This window comes from Macaca fascicularis, chromosome X (assembly GCF_037993035.2).
Source record: "Macaca fascicularis isolate 582-1 chromosome X, T2T-MFA8v1.1".
Lineage (NCBI taxonomy): Eukaryota > Metazoa > Chordata > Mammalia > Primates > Cercopithecidae > Macaca > Macaca fascicularis.
The window spans coordinates 111,725,001-111,738,370 of NC_088395.1; the positions used below are offsets into that span (position 1 = coordinate 111,725,001).

General features: G+C 43.0%; 2 protein-coding genes across 3 annotated transcripts in view; one reads left to right on the forward strand and one right to left on the reverse strand.

Moving 5' to 3' along the window:
• IL1RAPL2 (interleukin 1 receptor accessory protein like 2) overlaps positions 1 to 13,370 on the forward strand; it is a 1,296,718-nt gene that overhangs the window by 688,730 nt on the left and 594,618 nt on the right. The window lies entirely within an intron of this gene.
• TEX13A (testis expressed 13A) lies at positions 6,975 to 8,474 on the reverse strand. The gene is made up of 3 exons (XM_045384058.3): positions 8,040 to 8,474; positions 7,641 to 7,835; positions 6,975 to 7,577 (listed from the first exon to the last, which is right to left on the reverse strand). The coding sequence occupies exons 1-3, from the start codon at positions 8,472 to 8,474 to the stop codon at positions 6,975 to 6,977; spliced, it is 1,233 nt and encodes a 410-aa protein (XP_045239993.1).

Consider the following 13,370-nt stretch of genomic DNA (forward strand, 5'->3'; position numbering starts at 1 on the left):
AGACACTGAGCTAGCTGCAGGAGTATTTTTTCAAACCCCAGTGGCACCTGGAACCCAAGCAAGACAGAACCGCTCACTCCCCTGGAAAAGGGGCTGAAGCCAGGAGCCAAGTGGTCTCGCTCAGCAGGTCCCACTCCCACGGAGCCCAGCAAGCTAAGAACCACTGGCTTGAGATTCTCACTGCCAGCACAGCAGTCTGAAGTCAACCTGGGATGGTCAAGTTTGGTTGGGGGAGGGGTGTCTGCCATTACTGAGGCATTAGTAGGCAGTTTTCCCCTGACAGTGCTAAAGAGGCTGGGATGTATGGACTGGGCTAATTCACCACAGTGTGGCAAAGCGGCTGTGGACAGGTTGCTCCTCTAGATTCCTCCTCACTGGGCAGGGCATCTCTGAAGGAAAAGTAAAAGCCCCTGTCAGGGACTTGCAGATAAAACCCCCATCTCCCTGGGACAGAGCACCTGGAGGAAAGGGTGGCTGTGAGTACAGCTTCAGCAGACTTAATCGTTCCTGCCTGCTGGATCTGAAGAGAGCAAATGATCCTGACAAGAGGGACTCTCCCAGCACAGCACACTAGCTCTGCTAAGGAACAGACTGCCTCTTCAAGTGAGTCCTGGACCCCCATGCCTTCTGACTGGGAGAAACCTCCTAACAAGGGTTGACAGACAGGTCATACAGGAGAGCTCCAGCTGGCATCAGGCTGGTACCCTTCTGGGATGAAGCCTCCAGAGGAAGGAGCAGGCAGCAATTTTTGCTGTTCTGCAGCCTCCACTGGTGATACCCAGGTGAAAAGGGTCTGGAGTGGACCTCCAGCAAACTGCAGCAGACCTACAGAAGAGGGACCTGACTGTTACAAGAAAAACAAACGAACAGAAACCAACAACATCAACATCAGCATCAAGGAGCCCCACACAAACACCCCATCCAAAGGTTATCAACCCCCAAAATTAAACATGGATAAATCCATGGAGATGAGGAAAAATCAGCACAAAAACGCTGAAAATTCCAAAAGCCAGAATGCCTCTTCTCAAAGTGATTGCAACTCCTCTCCAGCAAGGGCTCAAAACTGGATGGACAATGAGATTGACAAATTGACAGAAGTAGGGTTCACAAGGTGGGTAATAACAAACTCCTCTGAGCAAAAGGAGCATGTTCTAACCCAATGCAAAGAAGCTAAGAACCTGATAAATGTTACAGAAACTGTTAACTAGAATAACCAGTTTAGAGAGGAACATAAATGACCTGATGGAGCTGAAAAACACAGCACAAGAACTTTGTGAAGCATACACAAGTATCAATAGCCAAATTGATCAAGCAGAAGAAAGGATATGAGAGATTGAAGATCAACTTACTGAAATAAGGCATGGAGACAAGATTAGAGAAAAAAGAATGAAAAGGAACTAACAAATCCTCCAACAAATATGGGACTATGTGAAAAGACCAAACTTACGATTGAGATTGATTGGTGTATCTGAAAGTGACGGGGAGAATGGAACCAAGTTGGAAAACACACTTCAGGACATTATCCAGGAGAACCTCCCCAACCTAGCAAGACAGGCCAACATTCAAATTCAGGAAATACAGAGAACACCACTAAGATGCTCTTCGAGAAGAGCAACCACAAGACACATAATTTTCAGATTCTCCAAGGATGAAACGGAAAAAAATGGTAAGGGCAGCCAGAGAGAAAGGTCAGGTTACCTACAAAGGAAAGCCCATCAGACTAACAGCAGATCTCTTTGCAGAAACCCTACAAGCCAGAAGAGAATGAGGGCCAATATTCAACATTCTTAAAGAAAATAATTTTCAACCCAGAATTTCATATCCAGCCAAGTTAAGATTCATAAGCGAAGGAGAAATAAAATCCTTTATAGACAAGCAAGTGCTAAGGGATTTTGTCAACACCAGGCCCTGCCTTGCAAGAGATCCTGAAGGAAGTACTAAATATGGAAAGGAAAAACTGGTATCAGCCACTGCAAAAACACACCAAAATATAAAGACCAATGACACTATGAAGAAACTGCACCAACTGATGTGCAAAATAACCAGACAACATCATCATGACAGGATCAAATTCGCACATAACAATACTAAACTTAAATGTAAATGGGCTAAATGCCCCAATTAAAAGACATAGACTGGCAAACTAGATAGAGTCAAGACCCATCAGTATGCTGTATTCAGGAGACCCATCTCATGTGCAAAGACACACATAGGCTCAAAATAAAGGGATGGAGGAATATTTACCAAGCAAATGGAAAACAAAAAGAAGCAAGGGTTGCCATCCTAGTCTCTGATAAAATAGAGTTTAAACTAACAAAGATAAAAGAAAGACAAAGAAGGGCATTACATAATGGTAAAGGGATCAATGCAACAAGAAGAGCTAACTATCCTAAATATATATGCACCCAATACAGGAGCACACAGATTCATGAAACAAGTTCTTAAAGACCTACAAAGAGACTTAGACTTCCACACAGTAATAGTGGGAGACATTAACACCCCACTGTCAATATTAGACAGATCAGTAAGACAGAAAATTAACAAAGATATTCAGGAATTGAACTCAGCTCTGAACCAAGTGGACCTAATAGACATCTACAGAACTGTCCACCCCAAATCAGCAGAATATACATTCTTCTCAGTGCCACATAGCACCTATTTTAAAGCTGACCACATAATTAGTAGTAAAACACTCCTTAGCAAATGCAAAAGAATGGAAATCATAACAGTCTCTTGGACCACAGTGCAATCAAATTAGAACTCAGGGTTAAGAAACTCACTCAAAACCGCACAACTACATGGAAATTGAACAACCTGCTCCTGAATGACTACTGGGTAAATAACGAAATTAAGGCAGAAATGAAGAAGTTCTTTGAAACCAATGAGAACAAAGATACAATATACCAGAATCTCTGGGAAACAGCTGAAACATTGTTAAGAGGGAAATTTGTAGCACTAAATACTCACAACAGAAAGCTGGAAAGATCTCAGATTGACACACTAACATCACAATTAAAAGAACTAGAGAAGCAAGAGCAAACAAATTCAAAAGCTAGCAGAAGACAAGAAATAACTAAGATCAGAGCAGAACTGAAGGAGATAGAGACACGAAAAACCCTTCAAAAAATCAATGAATCCAGGAGCTGGTTTTTTGAAAAGATTAACAAAACAGATGGACCACTAGCTGGACTAATAAAGAAGAAAAGAGAAGAATCAAGAAGACATAATAAAAAATGATAAAGGGGATATTACCACTGAAACCACAGAAATGCAAACTACCATCAGAGAATACTATAAACACCTCTACACAAATAAACTAGAAAATCTAGAAGAAATGGATAAATTCCTGGACACTTACAGTCTCCCAAGACTAAACCAGGAAGAAGTCGAATCCCTAAATAGACTAATAACAAGTTCTGAAATTGAGGCAGTAATTAATAGTCTACCAACCAAAAACAGCCTAGGACCAGGTGGATTCACACCTAATTCTACCAGAGGTACAAAGAGGAGCTGGTACCATTTCTTCTGCAACTATTCCAATGAATAGAAAAAGAGGGAATCCCCCCTAACTCATTTTGTGAGGCCAGCATCATCCTGATACCAAAACCTGGCAGAGACACAACAAAAAGAGAAAATTTCAGGCCAATATCCCTGAAGAACATCGATGTGAAAATCCTCAACAAAATACTGGCAAACCAAATCCAGCAGCACATCAAAAAGCTTATGAACCACGATCAAGTCGGCTTTATCCCTGGGATGCAAGCCTGGTTCAACATATGCAAATCAATAAATGTAATCCATCACATAAACAGAACTAATGACAAAAACCACATAATTATCTTAATATATGCAGAAGAGGCCTTCAATAAAATTCAACACCCCTTCATGATAAAAACTCTCAATAAACTAAGTGGTGATGGAACATATCTCAAAATAGTAAGAGCTATTTATGACAAACCCATAACCAATATCATACTGAATGGGCAAAAGCTGGAAGCATTCCCTTTGAAAACTCGCATAAGACAAGGATGCCCTTTCACCACTCCTATTCAACATAGTGTTGGAAGTTGTGGCCAGGACAATCAGGCAAGAGAAAGAAATAAAGGGCATTCTAATAGAAAGAGAGGAAGTCAAATTGTCTCTGCAGACGACATGATTGTACATTTAGAAAACCTCATCGTCTCAGCCCCAAAACTCCTTAAGCTGATAAGCAACTTCAGCAAAGTCTCAGGATACAAAACAACGTGGAAAAATCACAAGCATTCCTATATACCAACAATAGTTAAGCAGAGAGCCAAATCATGAGTGAAATCCCATTCACAATTACTACAAAGAGAATAAAATACCTAGGTATACAACGTGCAAGGGGCATCTTCAAGGAGATCTACAAACCACTGCTCAAGAAAATAAGAGAGTACACAAATGGAAAAACATTCTGTGCTCATGGATAGGAAGAATCAATATCATGAAAGTGGCCATACTGCCCAAAGTAATTTATAGATTCAGTGCTATTCCCATCAAGCTACCAGTTACTTTCTTCACTGAATTAGAAAAAAAAAAAAAAAAAACTACCTTAAATTTCATATGGAACCATAAAAAGAGGGTGTATAGCCAAGACAATCCTAAGCAAAAAGAACAAAACTGGAGGCATCACACTACCTGACTTCAAACTATGCTACAAGGCTACAGTAACAAAAACAGCGTGGTACTGCTACCAAAACAGATATATAAACCAGTAGAATGGAACAGAGACCTCAGAAATAACAGCACACATCTACAACCATCTAATCTTTGACAAACCTCACAAAAACAAGCAATGGAGAAAGAATTTCCTATTTAATAAATGGTGCTGGGAAAACTGGGTAGCCATATGCACAAAGCTGAAACTAGTTCCCTTCCTTACACCTTATACAAAAATTAACTCAAGATAGATTGAAGACTTAAACGTAAAACCTAAAACCATAAAAAACCCTAGAAGAAAACCTAGGCAATACCATTCAGGACATAGGAATGGGCAAAGACTTCATGACTATAAACACCAAAAGCAATTGCAACAAAAGCCAAAACTGACAAATGGGATCTAATCAAACTAAAGAGCTTCTGTACAGCGAAGAAAGTATCATCTGAGAGAACAGGCAACCTACAGAATAGGAGAAAATTTTTGCAAGCTACCCATTTGACAAAGGTCTAATATAGAATCTATAAGGAACTTAAACAAATTTACATGAAAAAAAAAACCCATCAGTAAATGAGCGAAGGATATGAACAGACACTTCTCAAGAGAAGACATTTATGCAACCAACAAACATATGAAAAAAAGCTCATCATCACTGGTCATTAGAGAAATGCAAATCAAAACCACAATGAAATACCATCTCATGCCAGTTAGAATGGCTATTATTAAAAAGTCAGGAAACAACAGATGCTGGAGAGGATGTGGAGAAATAGGAACGCTTTTACTCTGTTGGTGGGAGTGTAAATTAGTTCAACCATTGTGGAAGACAGTGTGGCAATTCCTCAAGGATCTAGAACCAGAAATACCATTTGACCTAGCAATCCCATTACTGCATGTATACCCAAAGGATTATAAATCATTCTACTATAAAGACACATGCACACATATGTTTACTGCAGCACTATTTACAATAGCAAAGACTTGGAACCAACCCAAATGCCCATCAATGATACACTGGACAAAGAAAATGTGGCACATATACACCATGGAGTACTATGCAGTCATAAAAAGAATGAGTTTATATTCTTTGCAGGGACATAGATGAAGCTGGAAGCCATCATTCTCAGCAAACTAACAAAGGAACAGAAAACCAAACACCGCATATTCTCACTCATAAGTGTGAGCTGAACAATGAAAACACATGGACACAGGGAGGAGGGCATCACACACTGGGGCCTGTCAGGGGATGGGGTGTGAGGAGAGGGAGAGCATTAGGACAAATACCTAACACATGCAGAGCTTAAAACCTAGATGACGGGTTGGTAAGTGCAGCAAACCACCATGGCACATGTATACTATGTAACAAACCTGCACGATCTGCACATGTATCCCAGAACTTAAAGTTAAAAAAAAAAATCTGTTTGTCCACCCACTCAAGTTAACTAAAGAAAAGAGGATCTGTATAAAGGGGATTTTCATGTAGCACAACTGTAGGAAGTGAAAAGTGGTTGTGCTGCTGCTGTCTCCATCTCTCTGGAGTCACAGGATGATTCCTCTGTGCCTGTCTGCTCCCTAGAACCACGTACCAGTGACTCCCAAAGACACTTGCCTCCGGAAAGCACCCAGTTCTATTCCCCGACAGCCAGGGTCAGGCCTCTGCAGTGGCCTCAGCATCCATGGCTCTGGTCCTGGCCCCAACTCCAAGTGACCCACTGCTTCATTGCCCAACATCATGGAATCGGCCTCTCTGTTCGATTCAGTGTCTAGCATGAAAATCCATTTGGTTCTGGATGGGTCAAATATCCACTCCTGCTCCAATCATCTAAGGCCTAGATGCGAGTAGAGGGTGGGGTGTTATATACATGGTTGCCTCTTTTACCAGGCACTAGGGCAAAGAGAGAGAGAGCGCGAGAGAGACAGACAGACAGACACACACATACACACAAATAAAAGCTGCAGCACTTCTAGGGTATTGAGTGCTAATGCTCTGGAATACAAAGGAGGTCACCAAAACATGTCAGTCTCTCTGTGTCTCTCTCGCCCCACCCCAATGTATACCTCCCCTGCCCACCACTCCACTTCTACACCTCTTTCACAACCCCTACTTTCCTCCCCCTCCTCCAGTCAACACCCCTATCACTGAAGTTGTTCCTAAAGGTACCACTGTCTCACCTCCTTCCCCCACTCTTCCCAGCCTTCTTCCCCTACCACCCTGGCCCTTGCCACCTCAAGCCTTCCCTCTGAAAATTAATTCGCCATTGAGATATGCATGCTTCAGTTCTATTTTGCATTTCTGCACTCAATGAGGTTTTTGCAGCCAGATTCCCCTCCCACAGTCGAAGCAAGTATCCCTCCGTGAAAAATTCACAGCGTTACACCAAGGGCAGTCCCAGTCCCCTGGCCTGCGATATACTGGAGGTCTTCTTTGCTGATGAGGTTCGGAGTATCTCCTGTCTCTTGGGTGCTCTTGAGGGTCTACTCTTTGGGGCCCCCCATCAGACCACAGGCTAGTATCAAAGGCCCCCCAGTCGGAAGGCAGCTGAGTCGGAACTGGTGCTGTGACTGTTGCTTGTGGAGGGGATATAGTGGGTATGCCTGAGAAGGAGGAAAAAGGGCTTGAGTATGAGTATGTGAATGAGGCAGGGAGCTGGACAGGAAGAGGTTCTGGTGAGGCTCTGGACCAGGGGTTCATGGTTCCAGAGAAATAAGACGTGGCTGTTTCTACCGACCTGAGATCTTCCTCCTTCTGCCCCCAATAGGTGTAATTTTCCTGATCAGCATCTCCGAGGAGCTGCAGGAGGATTCTCTCCAGCTCCTCTGTGGGCTCCATGGAGGCAGCCCCGGCCTCCACGTGGGGGAACTCTGCCTCCGTGGGGGCAGCCCCAGCCTCCACGGGGGGAGCCTCGGCCTCCACGGGAGCAGCCACGGCCTCCACCGGGGGAGACCCAGCCTCCATGGGGGGAGCCATGGCCTCCACAGGGGCAGCGACAGCCTCCACATCCCTCTGCTCTTCTTCTGCTCCTTTTCCTCCAGCAGTACCAGCAGCAGCCACCGCTGCCTCTTCTTCCTCCTCACCTGCTCCTTCTGTGCAAACCCCTCCGGCAGTGGCCAGGCCTGGCCCCCCTGCCCCCTGCTCCCACTCATGGGGAGACGCCAGCTCCTGGAGAGAAGTGGGCAGGGCTGAGGTGTGTTCTGGGGGCAAGGCGGGAGCACTGAGCAGGGTAGGACAGAGCTACCAGGTGGGAAGGGCGGGGCAAGGCGAAGCCATGGAGCAGGGTGGAGAGGGGTGGGAATGGGGCGGGGCAGTGGTACTGGGCAGGGACCAGTTGAGGGATCTTACTGCATGGAGGAGCTTCCAACTCACCTTGTCTCGCTCTTTCTGCACCTCCACGAAGCTGGTCTGGGACATTCTTAGCCGGGAGGCCGCCTCCTTGCGTTCTGTCTCCTGCTGTGCCTTGAGCTCCTTCAGGTCTGACGCCAAGGCCTGTGCAGCTGATTTGTGCAGTTTGGCGAAGCCGTGCAGCCACCTCACCCTGTGCCTCTGTAGCTGTGCCTGCCTGCGGGCAAAGCGCACGCCCAAGGCCAGGCTGCCCCAGGTGCAGGCCTCTTTGACCTCACTGGGCACCTCGCTGTCCTCCAGGATGGCCCTCAGCTTGTCTTCCACCTCCTCCCAGGATAAAGATATATTCTCAAGATAGAACTCGGGGCCTTTTGTGTGCCTGGCCATTTTCTCGTTGATGAAGGCCACCACGTTGCTGTGCCGGAACCCACTACTGGGGTCCTCAGGTCTCAAGGCCATGATCGCCTAGGGGTTTAACGGTTTCACTAGCCCAGTGTGGATGGAGCAGCCAGTAGGTTCCTTTCCTCCCCCTTAGCCCCTCCCCTCATCCGTCTTCTCCCACCCTCTTGCCCCCGCCCTCCCGGCTCTGACAAGAGCATCCTAATGACTGTCTAACAGGCTTGTCCTACTCTAGGACTACTCCCACCAGGCCTCACCTCTTCAGCCAGAGCCAGAGGAAGTACAGGCCAACCCCGCTGTCTTAACACGCCCGAAGAGAGAGGAGGATCTCTCTCCCTCCTAAGGCTCCGGGGAAAGGAAGACTCAGAGCCAACGTTGGCTTTTACTCTGGGACTGTTCCAATTTTCAGAGACACCAGGGGTGGAAGGGAGTGAGTGAGGAAGGCCCCTGCCACTCCATTGGGATGTAAGGGAACCTGCCACATGGTTGGGAGCCCTTAAAGGTCGGAAGAAACAGGAGTGGTCAGAAAAGACTTAGAACCAAGAAAAGTAAGCCCTTATAATCAAGGCAAAAAAGTCCCACTTCTCCCTCCCTCTCCACAATGGTTTGTCCCACGCCTACGGCTAGTAGGGACCTTCCTCGAGGTTGAAGGGGAATAATAGGTGTGTTCTAGAACATGAAAAAGCCCCCCAACCCATGAAAATTCTGTAGCTCCTTTTCCAGACTCCTAAATCCTAGTAAACAGGTTAGTGACCTTTTTCTGAAACGGGCAAGATAGCAGAAATTTGAGGCTTTGTGGGCAAAAGATTATCCCAACTACTTGTAGCACAAAAGCAGCCATAAATAATACCTGAAGAAATGACCATGGCCATGTTCTAATAAAATTTCATATATAAAACCAGGCAGTTGGCATGATTTGGCCTGTAGGTGTCAAACTCCCAACCTAGATTCGCATTTCATACATGTCCTACAGACACACACAATCAAAATGTTCATGATATAACTCCCCCTTTTCCCTGTTAAAAGAGAAACGTTAGACAAAGTTAACAGTTTGTTTAAACACAAAAGAAAAACAAAAACAAAAACAAAAAACGAGTCATGAATTTGTCAGTACTCAGAACCAGAAGAGTTTCAGAGAGCTATTCCCAGCAGCATGAGAAGTGAGTTTTTATAGGCTAAATTTGGACACAAAGGAGAAAAATCACCTGATTGGTTACAGCCAGGCATTTGCCTTATTTGGACATGGTCCCATCACTTGACTGCCTGTAATTAGCTGGAGTCTGGCTAGTTGTGTTTGGTTGAAATTAGGCTGTCTTTTATACAGCTTATGTTAAGTTTCAGTCTGTTTAAATGCTAAGTTAGGTTGCAGTTTGTTAGATAGGAACTCAAAGTATGGAAACAGCTTCAAACTAATGGCCTCTTGCTTATTTTAATATATGCAGGAGATGATTCCCCTCCTAAATTCCTATGTTGCCCAATACAGAAACCTCAAAATCAAATTTTTAAATCACCTACTCTTCATACCTACCCTTAAAAATAAGTCAAGTAAGAGACCAAATCTTGTTGCTGTGACCTCAGAAACTTCTAAGACATCCATGCCCACTTAGGGAATGTCCATGTTACTTCCCAAATAATCTTCCTGTCTTTAATTTCTTTATAATCCCTAATGACTTCCTAATCTTTCCTATGATCATGCTTCTCTTAAGCTTAAAAACATTTGATGGCTCCTTGTGACACACTCCTTGTCCTGACATTAGAATCTCACCCCAGGATACCATTCTAATTTAACTCTCTCAACTCTGTTATCTACCATCATTTATGTACCTAAGGGACTAAGCCATACAGGGATACACTGATTTGGGGGTTTTAAGTAATTTTCCCTTCTGAAAAAATCAGAGCATTCATTTTTTATTATATGGGCATTATGTTCTATTCTATGAACTACATTTAAAAAGACAATATTTCTTCTCTAAGGGTCTTTTGTCAGATAATTAGAGAGGAAAAAGACAATAAATCAGGCATTAAAATATTACCTAAGATGGTAGTTAAACTCCAGAGGCATAAAGTCCCACCATTTAAATGCTGTTTTTTGATGATGTCTTGTGATTTCTTTCCTTCTCAGCTTGTATATTGTTTTTTATCAGCCGTCAGTGGAAAGGAATCGTGTTTTTGGCTTTTTCTAGAGTGACTTCTATAGAAAGAGCATCCAGAAGATAACGTAGCAAAGAGAATGGTGAGGAAAGGGGGAGAGAGACTGGAGTCAGGAAGGCCCATTAGGGAGATGCTAAAGCAATTCAAGAAGTAAACTAAAGCAGTGGAAATAGGGACGGAAAGAAGAGTGTAGAGAGCCAGTTAGTAGATAGAATGCATAGGGATATCAGAGACAAGGATGAGGGAATGCTGAGGATAATGCCCAGGTATCTGGTATAGGGTTCTAAGTAGATAGCCCTGTTATTGACTTAGATGGAGAATGAAGAATAATTTTTGGGGGATGAGTTCACCTTTAGACATATTGACATTTAAATACCTGTTGGGACCATGTGCAGTGCTCACGCCTGTAATCCCAGCACTTTGGGAGGCCGAGGTGGGCGGATCACTTGAGGTCAGGAGTTGGAGACCAGCCTAGCAAACATGACAAAATCCTGTCTCTACTAAAAATACAAAAATTAGCTGGGCATGATGGCGCACGCCTGTAGTCCCAGCTACTGAGGCAGAAGAACTGCTTGTACCTGGGAGGCGGAGGTTGCAGTGAGCCAAGATCATGCCACTGCACTCCAGCCTGGGCAACAAAGCAAGACTCAGTCTCAAACAAACAAACAAACAAACAAACAAAAACCTGTTGGGCATCCTGGTGGAGATACTCAGTAGGCAGTTTGATATATGAGTCTAGAACTTAGGAGAGACATCAGAGCTGCAGATGTAGTATTGAAAGGTGAAAGCTGTATTTACAGCAGTGGTTGAAATAAGGGACAGAATATGGAGCAAGAAGAGTAGAGGGCTGAGGACAGAACCCTGGCCTGACTTCATGGATCTCCTCCTTTCTACAGCTGTGTGCTACCATTGCTGATTTTGTAGTAGTCCCCCTTACTCCTTTGTGTTCTTGTCTACTAACTTCAGAACATCTTTTCCTTATCTCTTTTATTCCCTCTATAATACTTTAAACATGAACTTCAGTTTGTGATTAGTTGTCTGTTTATGCTGCCATTCTTCCATTTCTGCTTATAAATACTTAGGAAATTAAAAGTAAATTGTTTCTTTTAGCAGCCTGGAGGAGGGAGAAAGTGAAGAAAGAGAAACCTGTTAGGAGGTTCCTTCAATAGTGCAGTCAAAACAGGATTAGGGCTTTAACTGTGGCAGGACCTCGATGAGATGTCAGATGAGGAGAGATTTTTGACATACAGTTAGCATGACTTGTTAACTAATTGTAGTAATATATGAGAAATAAATATGGGTGTTGGAGTAGAAAATGATTTTGAGGCATTTGACTTGAGAAACTAGGTTTTGTGACAAGTGATGCCTCAAACCATAATAGATATGAGGAAAAACAGACTATAGAGAGGAGATAAATTCAGTTTTAGATTGACAAATGCCTTCGTGATAGTTATATTGAATTATAGTTGAATGGCTGTACTGGGCTGGAAGTTAGGTGAGAGGACAAAACTAGAGATATGTGTTATAAATTTGGGCGTTTTCGGTGCTCAGTTTTTGGCTTAAGACCTTGTGCTTCAATAAAATTGCTGGAGATGAAGGTTGGAAGGAGAGAATAAGCACGACAAAAAAAAAACACAAAAAAACACAAAAAAACAAAAAAAACAAAACAAAACAAAAAAAAAACAGAGGAAGGAATCCCGAGGTCTTGGAAAGGGTAGCAAATACCTTTAGGGATAGGATAAGGAAGAACAAGCAGTAGGAGTAGTCAGAGTAGACAATCAAAAAAGGGAGATATTTTAGACCTAAGGAGAGATTTGGAAGGTAAAAAGAGTGTTACTAGTTTCATATAATGCACAGAGGTTACATAGGATAAGGGTGAACAAGAGGTCATTAGATTTAGCTAATAAGATAGCCTTAGTGATTCAAGTGATGAGAGTCAATGGAAAGGTGAGGCAGGTGCCAGATGATAAGGGATCATAGAATGAAATTAGAGGAACAAGTAGAAATTTTGAATACTGACTAGTCTTTCAAGATCTCTGACACAGTAGAGAATTCTACCACCAGGAGTCAGAAAATAGATCGTGGAAGCATAGGATATGACAGCTTATTTGGTGAGACAACTAAGTTATACAATTTTCAACACAAAGACAGGGAAAATAATCTGGTATTTACTGTATAAAGAAAGAGGTAATCATATGTAAAGAAAACTCTGTGTTTTGAAGAGTTTGCATTGTGACCCAGGAAATGAGGCCAAACCTTTGTGAATTCTATGATAATAACTATGAAATAACATATTGACAGATGCAAAAATATCAGTGTAATCTGATATTTATAGTTAAAGAGTGAGGAAGTGAGAAGTAGTTATTAAAGTCAGTGAAATTGGTTGGGGAAGGATTTCTGGAGGAGAGTTATGTTCTTGGTCTTAGTAGAAACATTGGAGTTCTCCAAAGATTTATGAAGACCTTTCTGGTTGTAGTATGATGTGTCTCAGATTACCATTCTTAAAATTGTCTTCATCCAAACAAGAAAGCAGGAATCACTCATACTATGATGTGGAAAATGGTGGTGTCAGGGAACCTTTCAAATTTACCTTCGTTATTACCTTACCTTTATCCACATCCTCAATCATTGGCAGTCAGATTTTGAACAAGCTGCCTGTACCATTAGGTGGCATATTACAATTGCCTTTCCCTTAGGAATGGTGACATGAGCTCACCACTAGAATAATCTACAAATCCTAGCTATATATAAATGGATTGTTACATATATATGTACTGTATACTTTTTTCCTTGAGTAGGTTTCTA